General features: G+C 34.5%; 1 protein-coding gene across 6 annotated transcripts in view; it reads left to right on the top strand.

The window, feature by feature from the left end:
* CNKSR2 (connector enhancer of kinase suppressor of Ras 2) overlaps window positions 1-21,836 on the top strand; it is a 297,838-nt gene that overhangs the window by 174,630 nt on the left and 101,372 nt on the right. For 4 of the 6 annotated variants that reach the window (XM_036270511.1, XM_036270513.1, XM_036270516.1 and 1 more), the window contains 4 exons: window positions 1,471-1,604; window positions 6,025-6,236; window positions 18,421-18,510; window positions 20,086-20,300. In XM_036270511.1, the coding sequence (XP_036126404.1) occupies window positions 1,471-1,604; window positions 6,025-6,236; window positions 18,421-18,510; window positions 20,086-20,300 (651 nt within the window). The remainder of the gene's footprint in view (window positions 1-1,470; window positions 1,605-6,024; window positions 6,237-18,420; window positions 18,511-20,085; window positions 20,301-21,836) is intronic. The other 2 variants (XM_036270512.1, XM_036270514.1) reach the window with 1 other exon arrangement.

Genomic DNA, 21,836 nt, shown 5'->3' with positions numbered 1-21,836 from the left:
TGTCATGTGAAGATACAGATCATTTTGTGATCATTATTTTTATATTTGCAATTGCACTAAAATGCTTATTTTTAATGTTATTGTATATTTAGCTAAACAGAAAGACCTGTAAGATAAACATGAAAATTTGTGAATTTTAGTTTCACTTTAAGATAATTTATTTTCTGTTTTTAATCCTCATCCGAGGATATTTTTCTATTGATATTTTCAGATAGAGTGGGAGGGAGGGGGAGAGACAGAGAGAAACATCAATGTGAGAGAGACACATCGATTGGTGGCCTCCTGCATGACCCCTACCAGGGCTAAGGATCAAACCCGCAACCGAGGTATATTCCCTTGACCAGGAATCAAACCCGTAACTCTTGAGTCCAAGGGCTGATACTCCTACCACTGATCCAAACTGGCCAGGGCTAAGATAATTTCTTGAACCACAAGATCATTTTCGAACCCTGTGAAGCTTAGAAATGGGAGTGCTCTTAATCCTGATGTAGTGCTCGATTTAGTATATATACCATCTTAATTTTTTAAAAAAATCATTTAAATACAGGCATTAAAATGAGATCTATAGATATACAAGTAAAGATTTTACAACTGAAGATTTTTTTTTTTGTGGTACGTGCCCCTAGTGGGAACCAAACCCAGGACTCTCTGGTCCACAGGCTGACGCTCCAATTAGTCAGGTTGTTTGCTCAGCAGTTGAGCGTCAACCCGCAGACCAGAGAGTCCCAGGTTCAGTTCCCACTAGGGGCATGTACCAAAAAAAAAAAAAAAAGATTATTTTAAACAGTGATAAATTTGTGTGCCTATGAAAGGTGAAATGATTGTGTCATACTAATCACCATACTTTTGAAGATGTACCATAAAATGACTTTGAAAAGATAGTTGTGTTTACATTTACCACAAAAAGATTTTCCTAGAAAATATTCTCTCGTATTGGCCTTTTATGGTCCATTTTTGTAACTTTTTCTGAGAATCTGTGACATTCTGCTAACTTAGGAGTGTGATGTATCTTTGCCGGGGGCGGGGGGTGGGGGGCAGGATCTGAAATATCTTTCTTGTATACTAAACAGCATGTGAATGAACTAATTCTTTTGAAAGTTACACTTTATTATCTTTTTTTCAAAGGTAGGATTCTAACAAAGCAAATTTAATTTAAATAAGTTTCTGACTGTGAGGTAAATCTTCTCATTATGAAATACTGCCTGGTACTATAACTTTTATGTGACTGTACCACAGACTAAGGTGAGTTGGGGACTAAGTGGAAACCTCTAAAATGATAAATTATCTGTGTCTGGAAATTCAAAGGAATATCCCTGTGGTAAATAACATGCTTCTTGATTTCAGACAAGCTCAAAAACTTTGCAGAAATAGATCATTTTAAAATGATAATTATGTGTCGTTGTTGTTGTTGTTGTTGTTGTTTTGTGTGTTGTTTGTGTGTGTATGTATTTTCTTTTTCATTTTAACCAGCCTCTTATACCTAGAAGTCCCACAAGCAGCGTTGCCACGCCTTCCAGCACCATCAGTACACCTACCAAAAGAGACAGTTCTGCCCTCCAGGATCTCTACATTCCCCCTCCTCCTGCAGAACCCTATATTCCCAGGTATAAAACTAACCATTATGTTGTTCTAGGCAGCTTCTGTCCAAAGACTAACCTAACTGAATGTAAACTGTGAAGTAAATTCTCAAGGAACAACTTGAATAGTTTCTCAGTTGGAAATTCTGAACACATACTGGAAAATCATAAAAGAACGAAAATATTTTGTTGTATTAATTTTTATTATTCTTTACTACACCTAATGTTTCATTCTATTACATATGATGGCACTGATATTATACGATCTAAATGCTACATGACAACATGGCATGTCTGCAACTGCTGTGTTGTCATTTAGTAATAAAACTATAGTCAGTTTAATAAACTTTTTTTTGAGAATTAAATGTAGCTGCAAGGAAGTAGTTTATGAGAAGATATAATTTACTAAGCTGGCATTCCACAAATATTTCTGATATATAATTCACAATTTTATGTTAAATTTATAATCAGATATAACAAATCTATCTGATATCCGAGTCGAACACAAACTGCATTGTAATCCCATTAAGAGAGTGTCAGGCTTTTTGAATACTCTTGTATGACAAGCAATAAAAATGTATGTTTCAAATAGGAAGTGAGTCTTTTTGATTTGTTTTCAGTTTATTTGGAAAGATTTTTATTTTACTGCAAATGATTCAGAGGCCTTATTCAGAGAGCTACATGTACAAATAAAAGTGAGAAGATTTTTTCTTTTTACCAAATCTCTACAGTTTTTAAGTGTTTTTTCCTTTTCTCTTGGCTATGGAGGAACTTGTTTAAAAGAATGTGTTTCCTAGACAGAAAGTATTTAAAATACACTTCAGAAGATACAAGAGTAACATGATCCAGTTCTCTCTTCTGAGTGTGGTGTAGATATGATTTAAAAATATAGAGAAATCAATAAAAAAAACTTGCTTTTGAAAAATACTAGAGAATGTAAGAGGTTGAAGTATCAACATAGTGGTATTTGTTTTGTCATTATTGTTTGAAAGCTCCATACTTTTCAGGAAAATTCATTAGGGTATATTATCTCATTTTAATTGATTTGTAGTCTAGTGTGTAATTTAACAGAATATTCTAAATATATATATTTTTTTATTTTTTTCTTTATTGATAATAGAGAGAGGGTGAAACAGAGAGGGAGAGAGACCATCGATTGGCCGACTCCTGCACGCCCCCCCAACTGGGGATCATCCCACAACCTGGGCATGTACCCTGACCAGGAATCGAACCAGCAACCTCTTGGTGCATGGGTCGACGCTCAACCACTGAACCACACCAGCCAGGCTCTAAATATATTTTGAGTCAAATTATTTGTTGCCCAGTCACATAATTGTTTTATATAACGTAGTCAGAACAATCCATGCATCAAAGTTCCTTTATACCACCACCTTGTATAAATTATCTGCATGTTCTGTTTTGACTTCAAGTTACAAAAGACTTTGAAATTATCATTCTTTTTATAGATAGAGACTTGGCACTTTTTTCCATTTTCTCATTTTTATTATTAATGGGGTTCACCTAATTTAATCAGAGCACTTCTTTTTCTATATTAAAATTTTGTTTTGTGTAGGATAGGCATTTTGGTGTTAATTTGAATTATAAATAATAAAAATGTTCTCATATTAAAACAAAAACCCTTAAAAATAGTAGGCCTAGTTGTCAAATTAGGTAGAATTTTTCATGCAATTAATTCTTTGAATACATTTATTCCAGAAAAAAGTGTGATTGCAAAAGTGCCTTTATCTCTAGAAGAGAAAACACTCATGTATGTAATATGAAATTTTGTCAGTTTCTGTTATATGACTTATGATTATATAAAGTTTCATTATAATAGTCTATAGTGCATTTTTCTAAGACGAAAATCAAGAATTCATAGGTCTTTGTACAACTGTGAAGTTTAAGCATTAATTTTTCTTATGAATTTTACACTGAGTCACTAAATATCAAATCCACAAAAGCAATACTCTGACTTTTCAGTTGTTTTATTAAATCCCTTTTAGAGAAAAAAATATAGATTTATTACATACATGTATACCTATATAACATTAAGGAAAAGGAAGGAAATCCTCCAAATATTACTTGTATTATTTTCTGAATATTGAGATTCCTTATTCACTTCAGCATTTTTCAGATTATATGTAATTAGCATATTTTAATTCTACAAATAAACAAATTAAATGTAAAAAAGAAAAATATTTTTTATCTTTACAGCAAAAAGAGTTAATACTTGAGTTATTCAGGGGCTTATGATGTGAATATACATACTGGCACACATACTTATATACACAATACATATATCAATTCATGTTTTCACAAAGTTTGTTTTTGGTTTGTGTTTTTTAAAAATCAACTTTATTTGAGTGAATTACATATACACATGTTTAATAAATCTTTCTTGTTAGTATAAGGCCCCTCTTTCATATCACTATACTGTAAATAGCACCAGACCTTCCAATTTTCTGCATGGTAGAAAAGTTTTCTCATTTATAGATACGTACAAGCTTCTTCCAGTGCCATGAGTTTGTTAGGGCTATGTCCAAGATAATTGCAGTGTCGATTCTTTTTGATAGAGGACTAACAGAAAAGAAAAAACAAACAAACAAACAGGCAATTTGTGCAGGAAAAGTTTTTAGCTAGCTGAAAATAAAATTCTGCCTTGATTTTATATTTCTTTATTTTGCCTGAGAACTAAGCTATAAAGTTACAATTTGGGAATAAGCAATACTTTATTTTAAAAAATAAAAGAGTGAATAGCCATGTAAATGGTAAGTTCACCTTATAATGAGTTAAATACATAAGAAATCTTGCTGTTTCTGTCCATCTTGAGAATATTATTTAGTATTTTCTACATATTTCAAATAGTAGGAATATAGTTTCCTTCATTTGGACAAATCTAATCTAGATATTTGCATACAGGTAGAGAAGTATAAAATACTAGAGTATAGAAATATAGTATTTTGCTGAACTGAAACTCATAGTTTGGAATTAACATTTGATTTATAAGCTCATCACCATCTTATAAGATGCAAGATGTCAGTTCAAAATTTGTTCTTTTTATCTCTACTATTATAATTCAATTTACTCTGTTGATTTAAGATTTCAAGTGTTGACATTTGACATAGAATGTAATTTTATCTGCTTTGAAAGCATTCATGGCACTCTAGTGTAAAACCGGAAACATTGAAGAATTAGGAAGAAGTGAAATTAATCATCCACAAGGGAAGAAACATTGCATTTACATTTATAGTCCTATTATAAAAGACAAGCTTTTCTAACAAAAATTTCATAGCTAATCAGTGAAACAAAGAAAATAAACAAGGTTCAATATAACCAATCCTAAATGAAATATTTCTACCAAAATACTACTCATTATAGGCCTAGTCACCTGGGTGGTGTAATACTATGTGTGAGTTGTAATTATGTAAAGTATTTACATGGTTTCAAATTCAAAACTGTATAAAAAGATATATTAAAGCACATGTTTTCATCCCTGCCCCATCCACATTTGCCATTTCCTCCACCATAGAAATCAGTTTTTATTAGTATTGGTTTATCCTTCCATTACTCTTTCTTGAAAATATAAGCAAATCTGGATATTCACATTAATATTCCCCTTCACTTTCTTACAGAAAAGGGGGGGGGGCATACCACGAACATTGCTCCATACCTAGTTTTTGATTAAATTTCTTGGTGTGACATTGGTTAATAACTTGCCATTATCTTAAATCCCATTCTTAAACTCCATACTTTATCAGGTTTCTGCACTGTCTTCTAAAGAAATGTTGCTGATATGTACTGAAATTTTGATATATCCATTTGGAATAAATTTTGTGACCATATATATTTACTATTAAATGAGATAAATAGAATTTAAATACTAAGAGTAATTCTTTTCATTAAGTTTATTTTAAACTAACAACAAGCTGTTTGACATTCTTAAAATATCTGTTCATGTAGTACTAATTTGGTTCTTAAGGCCAGTGTCCTTACAGAGGTAGTAGTTCTTAAATACATTTTTGTTTTTAAACAGTGCAGATATTACCATGAAACAATGAGGTAAACTGGCAAAAGAAGGTTAGATTGTTAATATTTCCTACTGTCAAAAGCAATTTGTGTGCTAAGGTGATTTCCTTTATATGACATAGAGCAGTGGAAATGCACTAGAGGCAGAAGTTAAAAGACCCATTACCCATGTCTAGCAGTGTCATTTATTAGCTGTGTGACCTTTAGGCAATTCATTTAGCCTCTCTGAGCCTTAGCATTTTGTTTTGTTTTGTTTTGTTTTGTTTTTACAAAATAGAAATAGTTAAAAATCGCCCTGTAAACCTCAAAGTTTGGAAACATGAGAAGATATATTGTATGGGAAGGATATTATTACTATTTTAGATAGCCATTTTACCAGCCTAACACTTTTCTATATCCTTCTCCTTCACCCTTTCTTTAGGGATGAAAAAGGAAACCTTCCTTGTGAAGACCTCAGAGGACATATGGTGGGCAAGCCTGTGCATAAGGGATCTGAATCACCAAATTCGTTTCTGGATCAGGAATATCGAAAGAGGTTTAATATTGTAGAGGAAGATACTGTCTTGTATTGCTATGAATATGAAAAAGGAAGATCAAGTAGTCAAGGAAGACGAGAAAGCACCCCAACTTATGGTAAGAGTTCTTACGTTGCCATTCCATATGTCTGGAATGGGAATCTTAATTTCTTTCCATAGGCTTTTGAGTTACAAAAATTACTTGATAGCTTTTGTATTAAGTAATTGATCTGTGCCTGTCATGTGCTTCTAAATGAAAACTCAACAATGTGAGGCATGCCATTAAAAATTATTCTAAATTTTCCAAAGGTAAGCACGAACTGTAGGTAGTATTTTAGCTCATTAATGATGTATGTAAACCTTTTTGGATCACATGTAATTTTTGTATGTCAGATGTTGCAAACTGGAATAATTCAAGTTTTTTTCTTTCCTTTATTAAAAATGAAAACTTACTATTAACATGGCTTATTTAAAATAAGATTATCTTCTTATTCCTCAGGAATTAAAAAAATCTTTAGATAGATTTCCCTGGGGAAAATCTCATCTCGATGTTTGTGTTTTTTAACAAGCTACAAAACTTGAGTAGAAGTTGATTTTTTTTTAAATTTTAATTGTTGAGAATATTACAGTTGTCCCCCATTTTCCCTCCCTTTGCCCCCCTCCCATGGACACAGACAATAGTAAGGTGAAGGCCTGGGTTGGGGCAGGAGCCAAGTGGAAGTGGATTTTAAATAGGGGACACACTGTATTTAAAAAAAAGATAGGCCTAGAATGGCCATGTCCCTAGGGATATTTTAGCTTTGGCTCCTATTTTTCCATGCATGAACAAGAAATTAACCCAGTCACAAACACTTAAAATTGATATAGTGTATCTGAAATATTGGCAGAGAAAATTGCCTAAAGTTAGAAAGCCTCTCATTCTAATGAAAGAATGAATAGATTTCATTGGAAGTCTATGCTACTCCTTTTCCAGCTTTCAAACTAATCATTCTTTTTTTAAAAAATATTTTTCTTTATTGATCTTAGAGAGAGAGAAAAGGAAAGGGAGAGAGAGATAGAAATATCGATGAGAGAGAACATCGATTGGCCACCTCTTGCATGCCTTCCACCGGGATTTGGCCCACAACCTGGGCATGTGCCCTGACTGGGAATCGAACTGCCGAACTGCTGGAACTGCCGACCTCTTGGTACATGAGTCAGTGCTCAACCACTGAGCCACACTGGCTGGCCCAAACTAATTATTCTTTTTTTTCTTTTTAAGTCCTTATTTGTTTATTTATTATCCTCACCCGAGGACATTTTTCCATTTTTTGTTCAGATAGAGAGGGAGGGAGGGAGGGGGGGAGAGAGAGAGAGAGAGAGAGAGAGACATTGATGTGAAAGGGACACATCGAGTGGTTGCCACCCACACGACCCAACCAGGGCTAGGGACAAACTGCAACCGAGGTACATACCCTTAGTGGGAACAGAACCTGGGTTTCTCTGGACCACAGGCCTACGCTCTAACTGCTGAGCCAAACTGGCCAGGGCCAAGCTAATCATTCTTAATAAGGAACTTACACTTGGGGAAGGATAGGATCTTTGCTGATTAGTCCAGACTTGATCAATGGGAGCTGAGTAGAAGGAAGTTTTTGTTTGTTTGTTTGTTTGTTTATAGAGTGGGAGGGAGAGATGGAGGTAGAGAGAGAGAGAGAAACATCAATGACACATTGAGTGGTTGCCACCCACACAACCCCAACCGGGCCGAGACAAACTGCAACTGAGGTACAGGCCCTTGGCGGGAACTGAACCTGGGACTCTCTGTTCCACAGTCTGATGCTCCAACCACTGAGCCAAACCGGCCAGGGCTTACAGGAAGTTTTAACTTTATCTTTCCACCTGTCCCACTTACTTGTCCTCCGTGGCCAAATGCCTCCCCATTATGGTCCCAAAAGATTGGTCATCACTTACCTTAATACACATGCCATATGTATGAAAAGTTTTGCTCAAAATGAACATGAAGATTAGGAACCATGCTTATCTTCCTTTGTGTTATTCTCTGTGCATGTGTTTTTCTGTCATAAGAATAAGCAAGGATATTTTATAGCATAGCTCCTCAATTATACTCTTCTAGTGGCACTTATTTTGAACTGTCATAATCTGAACATATTTGCAGCTTTACTTTTTCCCCCCTACTATATTTTAAACCTCTGCAGTATAGAAGCCTACCATCTTTATTATTTCTACCCCTGCCCCATTAAATAAGATTTTTTATTTTTGTTCATTCCACAAGTACTTATTGAATACCTGTTATTAGTCAGTAATATACATCAACTCTTCTTTTTTTATGTCCCAGAATTTTCTGCCTATTTTCTACTTATGTTGAAGAAGATAAGAATATTTAATTTAAGAGACCATTGTAATCACCAAATAAACTTTATTACGGATAGCTTTATAAAATATATCTCTGTCCCTTCAGACTAGTTTAAACAAATCATATTTCTCCCAATAAAATAGAATACTATTTAAATTTTAGAAAATATATATATATATCCTGCAGATATTTCATATATATTTATAAACAACTGAGGAGTAAAGAAATGTATATATGCTTGAAAGAGGAATAGGAAGAAAAAGTTCTTTAATTTTGATCCTGAAAGGTTTATTAACTTTTGAATCTGAAATACAATCTGAACCTTCAATGGAGATACTTATAGATACCTAAGTGGAGATTCCCTGGTACAACCTGAAGGTCATTCCAGATAATTAGCAGTTTAATGTATTTACCTTTTTAAAAAAATCAGATGTTAAGTAATAAAACCTACCTGTCACACACATGAAATAGTGGCCATAATTTTCCCAAAGATTAGCTCATTTGCTAGCTCATTTGTTAACTCATTTGTTATGTATATAAAATCTTCCAGGCACTGGGGATGCAAAGGTGAATAAAACATAAATCTTCCCTGGAAGGTAGTCATAACCAACCAGAGAGAAGAAAAAAAAAAATAAACAGGTGCAATGCAGTCACTTTAAGTAAGTAGGAATGTTCGAAGAAAGTTCTGTAGTAGCCCAGAAGCTGAAACCCCAGAGTCTGCCTGGAAAATCATAAATAGATGTGACATTTATGCTGAATTTTAACTCATGAATAGTCATCATCCAGGGTTTCTAAATTCTAGTTATTCCCAACAAATACCTGGTGGCTTCTCAAACCTATGTGTGCTCTCTGAAGGTTGATATAAATCTCTCAGTCTGGACCCTAAAGTCTCCAATACAAATTACTTCAAACCTTCATAACCAATAATTGATGACAACTTCTTTAACCTAAAAAGTGGTCCCATTTGTTGCAAAAAAAAAATCTAAGGTACAAAGAAGTTCATACTTGATACTTTCTGGAAATGACAGTAATTTAATTTGTTAGCACTTATGTGATACCTGAAAATGCAGTGTATAAATCCTTTAGCCTTATACAATGTTCAACTTAGTTCTTAGTCATAAATACTCCTAACATGATGTATGTGAACTTAGGCATCATTACTGTCCTATTAACTTTCCATATTACTCAAAGAGGTTTAGAGTTTAGATTATAAGAGTGTAGATAGGATTTTGAGAAGCAAAGGAAAAACATGATTTAGTGCTTAATATTTGCTTTTGGTTCAATATATATGTACTTATTATATTCTCTTAGTACACTCATATTTTAAGGTAAGTTATACAAGATAAAAATATTTAGGGAAGCTCTATTGCTAAGAGTAAGTTAAAAGAACAGTTATTCGCCCTAAACTATTAGATAAGTACAATATGGATGGACAGTAGACGGCCCTTCTAGAAAGTAAGTAAATAATACCTGTTGAGTTTTTATATATGCCAGGCACTGTTCTAACCTTTTAAAAGGTGTGAACCCATTCAATCTTTACAACCATATAAGGTGGGAACTAATGGAATTCTTATTTTACAAATGGGTTAAATAACTTACCCAACCAGTAAGTGGTAGAGCTAGGATTAAGTACTCATGGATAATTGTTGATTCTACCAGTGGTACTAGCTAACTAGATGTGATGATAATCACATGAAATAGTGATTTCATGTGATCATATATCTATGATAATAATTTGATAAATTGTAGGAAAATAATTTCCAAAAATTGTATTACTCCTTCCAAGTTCAAGCAAAAAGAACTAGTCTGATTTTGTATGTTCTTGTCTATGTTGTTTGGTATTTACTGGCACTATAATAAACATTCATTTTCATAGATATAACCTTGACAGGCCTTAGGAAAAGATGGCTAAGTCTAGGAGTAAAATTGGCCACAATGTGTTATGTCCTTTGTAAATCAAAGAGCATAAAATAGGTATTATTTTCCTTAAAAGGTAGACAAGAATAATATCAGGAAGCACAAATACAGTAAGGGAAGCAACCTAGATTAGTGGTCACTAGCATTGGCTGTCACATCAGCCATACTTGGCAATCCTTTGTGCCTTGTAATTACTCCAGTGTGGTCCGGGGATGTTCCTCTAAGCCACAGTTTTCTCATTTGTTAAACGAAGATGGTAATACCTGCCTCGTAGACTTTTTGTGAGAATTTAATGATAACATATTATAAATTGCCTAGAAAGTGGCCAGTATGTGCTAGGTATTTATTTTTCCTGCACCTTTATTACATAGAAACTTTAATGTTGCTAAGAGAATAGATCTTAACTGTTCTCACCACAAAAAAGAAAGTAACTATGAGGTGATGAATGTGTTAAATAGCTTGATTGTGGTAGTCATTTCACAATGGATACATATATCAAATAATCACATTGTACACCTTAAATATAGACATTTTATTTGTCAATTATACTTCAGTGAAGCTGGAAAAAGTAAACAAAGATTTCAACATGTAAATAATAATATCAACCATTTTCAATTCTTTGAAGAATAAGATGGGATGAATAAACAGTTCAATTAAAAAAAAAGAAACTTTAATGTGACAGTATAAAAGGGGAAAATGACAGCATTAAATCACTTTAACTATTTGATCTCACCTGCTTGTTTCAAAGGTAAAGGTTCAAATTTGATGAGATTGGTTGCTTGGCAACTTTTTGGTATGGTAAGATCTCCCATCAGCTTTGCCTTTCACTGTTCAGGCACTCCTTGCCTTTGCTGTTCTGTCATAGCATATTTCTATGCATAGAAACCTGCTAAAAGGCAGACATAGTTAGCTGAGGCCCTTTGTGACTGTGAGAAGTCATATTTTATAAGACTATGAAGAAAACATATGTTTACTATAATATCACAAAATAGTATTTGTTTGAAGGAATCCAGACCTTTTCTGATTTACTGTATATCCAAGACCTCACAAAAAGCACATAAATACATGCAAAGCCAGTATTTTATAAATGTTCCTCATAAATGTTATTGTGCACTGAAAAAAATTAATTTCTGTAACATTTTGCACTCGAAAACCAGGTGCTATTTCTCTTTACCCACATGAATAGCAAATGGCTTGAAATGATTTACAGCAACATAGGGAGGGCTTATGAGCAATGACACTGTAAACTGAGTTTTATCAATGTGAGGTGAGGATATTGTCTGTAGGTTCCAGGTTCTATAATCATACTTCACTGTCTCCTTTCTTTTTGTCTTACAATGTCATTCTATCTTTTGGGCATTTAAATTATCATTAATAGCTTTATTTCCAACATTTCTTAAAGTATCAAGTATACATGATACATTTACACTTATTTATTTCTGAATACAAGTCTGCTCTCTTTCCTGTGATTTTTTAAAATAAAAACTGTCCTCCTTATCAGGTAAAAGTCCAGCTGTCCTTTATCAGTTTTGCTGGAGAAAAAAGAAAATAAGATTGTAACCACAGAAAATTTCTATGTTCAAGTAAAATATACCACTTTCAAAGCAGAACTAACCATAGAGATATGAATTAGTGAATCAAAAATACAGAAATATGATATGTGTACTATACTAACAGGAATTGTATTCCTTTTGATTCATTTAATACATTTCATAAAGACGGTATGTTGGTAAGCTTCACAAAACAATTTTGAACATCAAGCTGATGATGATCAGGGACCATGTATTTGATGGAAAAGTAGTTCAGCAATATTTTGGCATAGAAATAGAAAATAGTCTGTTCCTAATGTAAAAATTAGAGTAATCACCTAGGGAAGGCACTCTTTCTTAATTTGTGTAATTTTATGGATAGAAATAGCAGAGCATGAGTTTTGAGGTCACGTAGACCTGAATTTAGTATTACAGCTTGGCCTTTAATAACTGATTGACCTTGAGTGTGAGCCTTAACCTCATTATGTTTTTGTTTCCTTATCTGTAAAATGGGATAGCAATACTACTCATAGTGTTTTTATGAGGATTAAATGAGATATAATATATGTCAAATACTTAGCACTGTTTTTGTCTCATAGAATGTGCTCAAGAAATGATGCCTAAGTGGCATAATTGCTTCTGCTCATAAATAAAAGCGTCACAATATTATCAAATGCTGATGGGTCAAATTAACACTTCCTCCTCTCCTATGGAGGGGCTTAATAAAAGACAAAGGGCTGGAAGTATTCCCTCAGTTTGATCCCTCTATCTACCCAATAACTAGCCGTTCAAAGCGTATCAATTAAATATATATATATATATATGAATAGAGTTTGTCCCTTTCTTTGGTTTTGAAAAGTGAAAGGAAGAGCATTCAAATTGCTAATAACACTAGAAACTGCCCTGATCCAAGTCTGTTTTTAAAGTTCCATTATGGAAATTACTAGCTCATATGCTGGGCAGAAGGGCCTTTTTTATAACCTCATAGCATCAGAATACTGCAAACAACTCAGACCCCACACGTTGTTAAAGTTTAATATTAGTTGCTAAGAAGAGATAAAGGGAGAGATAATAACAAGTAATATAAATAAAATAGTTGGAGTCTCTCAAAGAAATGAAAACTGAAAAGAAGAAAGAAACTACCCTGAAAGAAACTGAAGCTACTATGTAATGAGTAAACGGTATGATTAAAAAGAAGAACTTTTAATAAAGTTCCCTAGTTAATTTAAGAAGACTAAACTTCAGACAAACTGAATGCAGAAGCATGTAAATATGACTAGAAAATTTAAAAGCCCTTGTATGACACAGGGCCAAGTGCCTTTTTGTTTTTATTCAAAGAATCTAGGAAGGTATTGCCCTGGAAAGATAGACCTACATCTATTTACACTTAGCATACTCTCTGGGCAGAGTAATATAAGGTTGTGGGTGTCTGGGATGACCTACCCTGCTCTACAATAGAAAACCTAATCATGACAAATGCTGGAACAGGAGGGGTGGGCATTGTCCCTAGTTGAAATCAGAATGCATTTTCCTCTATGGAAAAAAAAATGGCAGCTAGGTAAAATTTAAATAGAGTAGTTAGTGTTAGCTCTCAAATCACAATGTGGTTTAAATAATCCAGCATTTTCCTCAATATGTTCTTCAGAATACCAGCTTTGAAAGAGAATCTTTGTGAAAGGAAGAGATTATGTGGTTAAATGAGAGTGAGAAGCTGGCCCAGCCAGTGTGGCTCAATAGTTGACCATTAACCCATGCACCAAGACGTTGCCGGTCAGGGCACATGTCCAGGTTGTGGGCCAAATCTCCAGTGAGGGGCGTGCAGGGGGTGGCCAGTCGATGTTCTCTCACATCGATGTTTCTATCTCTCTCTCCCTCTTCCTTTCTCTCTAAAAATCAATCAAGAAAAAAAAGATTGAAAAAAAAGACTGAGAAGCTGTACATATTTTATCCCCCTCTTAGAGATCAATAAGTGCATATTAGCATACTAAAGGGTTTGAAAGTCTTATTGCATTTGGGTTAGCTTATTGTTTCACAAATGTATTTGTACATTTAATCTTTTTCACTTTTGGTCACAAAATATTTATTAACCTTTTATTGGAACTAATGTTTGATGGAATATATTTTGGAAAATGCTGAAATAGACTTTTGTACCTCCTTTTAAAGACTCGTATACTAATGATACATTTTCTTTGCATTTTAAGTTCCAAACAACTGTCTTACAGATAAGCATTTGGAAAAACTTCTATTCCTAAATTGAAGGCTGCCCTAACAGATGGCTTGTTGAATGTCATCTTCATTTTGATTTTGCAGAAAAGCCATTTTCTAAATTAAATCTTATTTGTGATAAAAGTCCCTACTGAAGTAATAAATACTAACTGGAAGGATTTGCACATGGTGTTCTATACTCCAGGCTCCTTATAGAACTACTGGTATCACTGCAAAACAATTTGCCCAAAATCATGAAAGAAATAGATCCTTGAGGATAGGAAATGTCAAGTGTTACATCCAATCTTCTTACATAAGAGATGACTAAACATTGCACACTGATTACTTTAATGACTGAAGACATTAGAGCAAGTAATTAAAACAATATGAAGACATTTAAAATATACATATGACAACCAAGCATTACTTTAGAAGTCACACTATGTCTAACCAACTTGTTTTCCATCTTTCGTTTTTGTTTTTTATCCTCACCCGAGGACATTTTTCCATTTTTTGTTCAGATAGAGTGGGAGGGAGAGAGAGGAAGAGAGAGAGAAAAACATCGACGTGAAAGGGACACATCGAGTGGCTGCCACCCACATGACCCAACCAGGGCCGGGGACAAACTGCAACCGAGGTACGTGCCCTTAGCGGGAACCGAACCCAGGTCTCTCAGGACCGCAGGCCGATGCTCTAACCGCTGAGCCAAACTGGCCAGGGCTGTTTTCCATCTTTCTTAAGTGATGAACAACAAATATAAAGTTATATCCACAGTTTATGTTCTAATCCTCCATTAGTTCTTCAACTAGCCTTTAAGAATCTTTTTGCAAGAGTTTCAAACTGACTGGGAGACACTTAAACAAAAGTAGTAATCATACATGTTATAGAATTATTTTTGAAGAAAAATTAATTGGATTTTCTGTAAATGCAATGATCTTGAATTCATCACCAAATCAAATTCATGTAGTAGGAAGAGCACTGAGATAGGAAGTTGAAAGTGTATATTCATGGGCTGACTCAAACACTGAATATCAGTGAAGTCCTGAGAAATTAACTTTGGTGTGTCTTGAGTTTTTCATCTTTACCTTTCTTGCTAGCTTCACTGACTAACATGATTCCCTAGAGAAAATATGTGAAAGGAATTATAATGTTATTACAAGATGTCCTTTTGTTTGTTTCAATTGAGAGTCTTTGGTTGATGGTCTTAATCCTTGTCTGTTTTACTTTTCATAAAAAATGGTCACTGTCTTCTATATGTTGATAAGCTTTTCAAGATGGTGATTTACTAAAATTTAAAAAAATGCTTGATTTATAGTTATCTAACTCAAAAACAGGATGTCTTTAACCTAATAATACTTACATAGCCATGTTATCTTTCTTGTCCACATCTATTCCTGAGGACAGCTAGGGGAAAAGTACATTAGCATAGCTTGTTTTATACCCACTTACAGGAGGACTTAGAGCTCTTTTGCCATTTAGAAAGTATTTGAATCAAATGAATCCTTCTCAGTCTTACCACATCCCTCTAATATAGAATTATCTCTATGCATAGTGACAACAATTCAACTAAGAAAAACTTGTCTTTCTGAACTATAATGTGTATTTCAGATTTGTTCACTTGGTAGAATGTTTACAGATGGTACTTTGGTTCAAAATATAAATTGCCATGGCATCAAGTATTAAAAGTTCCATTTTATTTATTTACTTATTTATTTTTATTTTTTAAATTGAATGTATTGGGTTGACATTGGTTAATACAATTATATAGGTTTCAAGTGTACAGTTCTATAATACATCATCTGTATATTGTATTGTGTGTTCACCACCCCAAGTCAAGTCTTTCATCACCATTTATCTCCCCTTTACCTTCTTCTACCTCCCGCCACCCCCCTACCCCTCTGAATCACCATGTTGTTTTCTGTGTCTATGATGTTTTTTGTTTTTTGTTTGTTTGCTTAATACCTTCACCTTTTTCACCCAGCCCTGAAACCCCCCTCCCCTCTGACAGCTGTCAGTCTGTTCTCTATCTATGAGTCTGTTTCTATTTTGTTTGTTAGTTATTTCATTAGATTCCACATATAAGTCAGTCTTTCTCTGACTGACTTATTTCACTCAGCATAATGCTCTTCAGGTCCATGTAATTTTTTATGCAATTTCAAATTTCCCTATTCAACAGTTTTTATGTTACTCCCCATTTAAAGTCTAGATCACTTTTAGAAAGCAGTAGAAAAATTCACAAACAAGTTGTAGCAGTTTTAAAAATATGGCCATAAAGATCAAAAGTGCCCATTCTTACTTGTTTTATTAATTCAAGATATGTTGCTTTTATCCTTAAAGAATTATTGACTTTCCATTTAATTCCCCTTTAAATGTGAGATTCTCTACCTTAAATAACCTTGGGATGTTTTCCTAGAAATGCAGTCAACCATCTGAAAGTAATTTTTCTGTCTGGAATGTGGGAAGTTTGATGGGTGTATGTGGCATGCTTATAGCTTAACATTCCTTACTACACTCATTTTCATCAAAATATTGGCTAAATTATTCAGAACAGATGTGTGTATATATATATTTTTTTCTTCCTAGACTGTAGAGAAAGCTTTTTTGTGAGCATTAAAGGGTATGTCAGACTTAAGAAATGTCTCTGCAGTCTTTTTTAACTTTTGACAACTGTAAGAGAGAATATTATTTCTCAGGTGTTGTTTATCGCCCTGACACTTAATGATTTTACCATGTTTTGGGAGAGATTTTTTTTTAAAGGATACAATTGAAAAGGCATAAATTCAGCAGTATTTCAACAGACATCATGCGTAGCTTAATATGGGAATGTTTCTAGATAAGAAACCAGGAGGCAGGACATATAGTTTTGACTTGATTACCAAACACCTTTCTAAGGCTCAATTTGTTAGAAAAGTATAGGAAAGGGAAAGTTAGAAGGAGGATAACAAAAAATTGACAGGAAGTAAGGAAGAAGGAAACTATGAAAATGGAAATTGGCAGTATATGTTGGACTTTTTTGGGTCCAATATATGAGGAAGGTTCCCTGACAAGGTTAAGCATATGAGTATAGGAATGAGTAGAAGAGAAACCCTCAAGAAACTGTGAGGCCAGAATTTTGGAATCTGAATATAGAAGTCACCAAGAATTAAAGCAGAAGTGGTATTTGAGTGCCTGACTTTGAACAGACTTAGCAACTGTGTGTCCTTGGGCAAGTTACATAACCTGTCTCAGTTTCTTCATCTAGTAAAATGAGGATAGTGATAGTATATTTCCCATAATTATGACGATTAAACAATTTAGTACTTACAACGCCTTTAGATAGTACATGATATATGCTAAATGATATGTAAGTGTTAGTGTTATTGTCATGATCATCATAGTCATCATTATTATTATCCAGTCCTGTGTGAGCCTTTGTTTTACTTTCATTCAAAATTTATTAAGCAACTATCATATGCCACACATTGTGCTAGGTATCCTTTTTAAACTTTTGTATAATGTTTTTGTGCTTCAGGATTTCAAGTTGATCAAACATAATACACTGCAGGCTCAACAAGAAGTTATTCTTGAAGTATATGTCATGAGTTCTGCTTGCTAAAGTAAAATGTTGCTTAATAAGAATACAGACCCAGAGGGAAATGGGACAGGCCAAAGCAGTGAATACTTAGATCTGGAAACTAGAATTATTTATTCACAATAAAAAAAAAAAAAAAAAAGAGAGAGATGCTTGGGGCAGACCCAGGTATAGGCCTTGAAAGAGAATCTAGATTGCTGAAGCATCATGGTAGTATCCAAAATGTATGATATCAGGAGTTAGGAGGCAGTGAAGGTGGGAAGTTAGCATTATGATGTTCCAACAAAAAACAATGCATTATTGTGCTGGCAGGGCAGGTTAAACACAAGGGACTACCATCTTGGAGATTGGCTATCAAGATATAGACACATGGGCATTTGGGAATAAGACAGAGATCCAGTTACTGAAAAAGAAGTAAAATCACTAAAATAATGATCCTCTTCGTAAAGGACCACCCTCAAAGTCTGGGGCTCCTAAGAGAGCAAACCTGGGCTGTTGTTTATTATTTACAAAAAGTACTTTATGTTTGAATTATCACCTGGCCAATTGCCACAGGCAGTTTCACCTTCTGGCTCAAAACACACACATTTTTCATCTACACAAATGCCAACCATAATGTTGCATATGAGTGAGTGTGTTTTGCAGACTGTAGCTAAAAATCAGTGTAAGTTTAAGCGGACATGGGGAAGAAAAACAATGTGATGTGAATTTTGTTCTCTGTGTTTAGGCAAGCTACGACCTATATCTATGCCAGTGGAATATAATTGGGTGGGGGACTATGAAGATCCAAATAAGATGAAGAGAGATAGTAGAAGAGGTAAGTGTTCTAGAATTTCAGTGTAGGCTGGGTTGTTGGAACAAAAAGTAAATTTATATGTTCATTAAATAGGATGTTATGGCTTCAGTAGAAAACTTTTCATTCTCTCATTGACTCTATGATACACCCAAACCAACTCAGACCAACATTTGACAATCATGATCTGTTATTAAGTAGATATCTTCTCTGAATGCCTCCTAAGCAATTCAGGGTAGATAAGTACAGTGTAAAAATGAATATTTCATTGTTATTTGAAAGTTAATATTTGAAAAACAAGGTCAGAAGTGTGAAACTGCATAAAAGTTTAGTGAATAGAGTTTGTGATCAGTCCCCATTGGTCCGCAATGCAACCTTACCATTTTTATATTAATACAACCTTAAAATGAGCAGTGAAGCACATGGATAAAAACTAATGGAAACTGGGCCAGTGACTCTAATGAAAACTATATAGAAATGGAAAAAAAAACTGCTTTGCTTTTTTTTCTCTTCTGTTTGCTGTTCAGGGTTATCTTCTTACTTGGGGGTGGGCTACACTTGAAGTATCTACCAAAAGTAAGTTTTTATGTTCACTTATCCTGCTATTGAGGTGAGCAGTGAAAAGAACAACTGAAAGTCTCACTAGTAAATGGGATTTGACCAAGTGTAGGTATGGTGGGCCCAGTGGGTCATGCTGCTACTTCCACTTTCTGAAATCAAGAGCCATTAAGTTGTAGATGAAAAATAATACAAATCCAATCAAAGAAAAAATGATTTATAAAACCTTAGCTCACTAAGCTTTCATCACAATATGTTTAACCCATCTGTCTGTTATTTCCAGCCAATATACAGAATTTATTTCATTACTACACAGATGCACAGACCACACAGGGATAAGCAAACATGAATATCTGTTTCATTATTCTTCTTAACACTTGTTTTATGGAGCAGGTATTTCTGAAAATGTTGCTAAGTACAGGAACATTGACAGATTTCTTTATATATTCATTCCAGTTTCTAACCTCATTTGTTTTATAGAAGTAATCAAGAAAAACAAAAAGAAACACTTACCATGTACCATCTCTGAGTCACTTTCTTGGAACTTCATATGATAGTGACAACTTGGGGGGATAAAAAGCCGAATGAAGTACTAAGTGCTGGCTATCAATTTAAACAAAGATTTTTATCCACTAAGTTTCCTGACTATTGGTTCATAATGTGGGCTTTAACTTCTCCAAAGATGCTACCTAGCCTGTCATAAATTGGTGTTTGTCATAAACTTTTAGCACAATTCCCCTGGGGGAGCTTGTTAAAATTTGTATGAGGCACATACCCAGAACTTCTGATTTAGGTTCTGCACGTGGTTCTGATATAGTTGGTCCAGAGATGAAACTTGGAGATATAATCTATAGCCTGTCTATTTCTTATTGCCCTGTGATCCCAAATAATTAAGGTTCTCTATATTTCCACTACATAGGTATTTTATAAATTAAATCAAGTTACATTTCTGAAATGAAATCTAATGCCACAATTAGGAAAGAATAGTAAATTTGAAATATTTGAATATTTATATTGGTGTATTTATCTCTTTTTATATAGAAAACTCTCTACTTCGATACATGAGCAGTGAAAAAATTGCTCAAGAAGAATACATGTTTCAGAGAAACAGCAAAAAAGACACTGGGAAGAAGTCTAAAAAGAAGGGTGATAAGAGTAATAGCCCGACCCACTATTCATTGCTACCTAGTTTGCAAATGGATACATTGAGACAAGACATCATGGGAACACCTGTACCAGAGACCACATTATACCATGTAAGTAAAATTTCAGACTCTGTAATACAGCTTATATTCAGAGACTCTTTTGGCTAAATTCCAGATTATTTCTTTTTATCCTGTTGCCAGATTTTCACAAAAGATCTTAAGCTTAGAGTTTATGCCCTTAAAAAAACATAATGGTTTATTGATTTGTTCTTCAGGTAATATGTTCAATGAGTTCATATGTTATAGCAGGTTAGATTTTTCATGGAATAACATAATATGCACAGAATTGATGGAGAGTAATATTTAGCTGATTAATCATCAGTGTAATAATACATAGTAAATAGGTAGCTGTAGAATTCAACATTTAAGATAGAATTTTTAATATATTCATGGTTTTATTTTAAAATGAACATCTGGAGCATAGTTCTCAAGGTTAAAAAAATGCAAAGACATAGCCCTGGCCAGTTTGGCTCAGCAGTTAGAGTGTCAGCCCGCAGACCAGAGAGGCCCAGGTTCGGTTCCCGCTAAGGGCACGTACCTCGGTTATAGTTTGTCCCCTGCCTCAGTTGAGGTCGTGTGGGTGGCAGTCAGTCAACGTGTTTCTCTCACATCAATGTTTCTCTCCTTCTCTCTTCCTCCCTCTCTCCCTCCTGCTCTATATGAAGATAAATGCAAAAATGTCCTCGGGTGAGGGTTTAAAAAAAAAAGGGAAGACATAGCACACCATTATATGGAAAGAAAGACACTCCAAGAATCTCAACATAATTTGACCATTGTAATGGATGAGTGCAAGAAATATAGGAAGAATATGGGAGAAGGAAGACCTTAGCCTTCTGGGGAAGTGAGAAAAGGCTGTAGAATGGGATGCATTTGCATGATGAGTAGCAGTATTGTGGGAAGACACATGGAGTTGTGCCACAAATGTGTGCAACTATGGCATATTCTAGGGACTTCACAAGGCTAAGGGAAAACAAGTGAGGAATGGGGCAGTAGATGGGCCTAGAGATGTAGGCAAGCTTAGATCAGGAATTTTATGATAAATTACTTAGGCTCTTTTCTGCAGTGATAAAGAGCTATTGAAGAATGTTGAGCTGGGGACTTGCATGATGAGATAGGCCTGTTTATCTTTCTTATGCAGAATATTGATCAGTAAGTATGAGACCAAAGATAGGGTCATTAAGCCAGGCCAGAAGATGAGAGAAACTAGGACAATGGCAGTGTGGAGGCTAAAAATATTGTTAACCAGAACATTAAATCACAAAATCAACCCATCTTATATCATCTGGGTTAAAAGGGTACTTGTTGTGACAATGGAACTATAGCTCCTTATTAGGAGCCCTTGAAAAACATGGACTATACTTTTAAGTAACTTGAACAACTGTGCTTAATGCTCAGAGTATCAAAAAAATTTTAGCCTGGCCAATGTGGCTCAGTAGTTGAGCGTCGACCCATGTACCAAAGAGGTCACTGGTTAGATTCCTCAGGGCACCTGCCCATGTTGTGGGCCTGATCCCCAGTGAGGGGCATGCAGGAGGCGGCCAGTTGATGTTCTCTCTCATTGATATCTCTGTCTCTCTCTCCCTCTCC

This window comes from Molossus molossus, unplaced genomic scaffold (assembly GCF_014108415.1).
Source record: "Molossus molossus isolate mMolMol1 unplaced genomic scaffold, mMolMol1.p scaffold_m16_p_2, whole genome shotgun sequence".
Classification (NCBI taxonomy): Eukaryota; Metazoa; Chordata; class Mammalia; order Chiroptera; family Molossidae; genus Molossus; species Molossus molossus.
The sequence above is the reverse complement of the archived record's forward strand: the minus strand, read 5'-3'. Positions and strand labels throughout refer to the sequence as shown.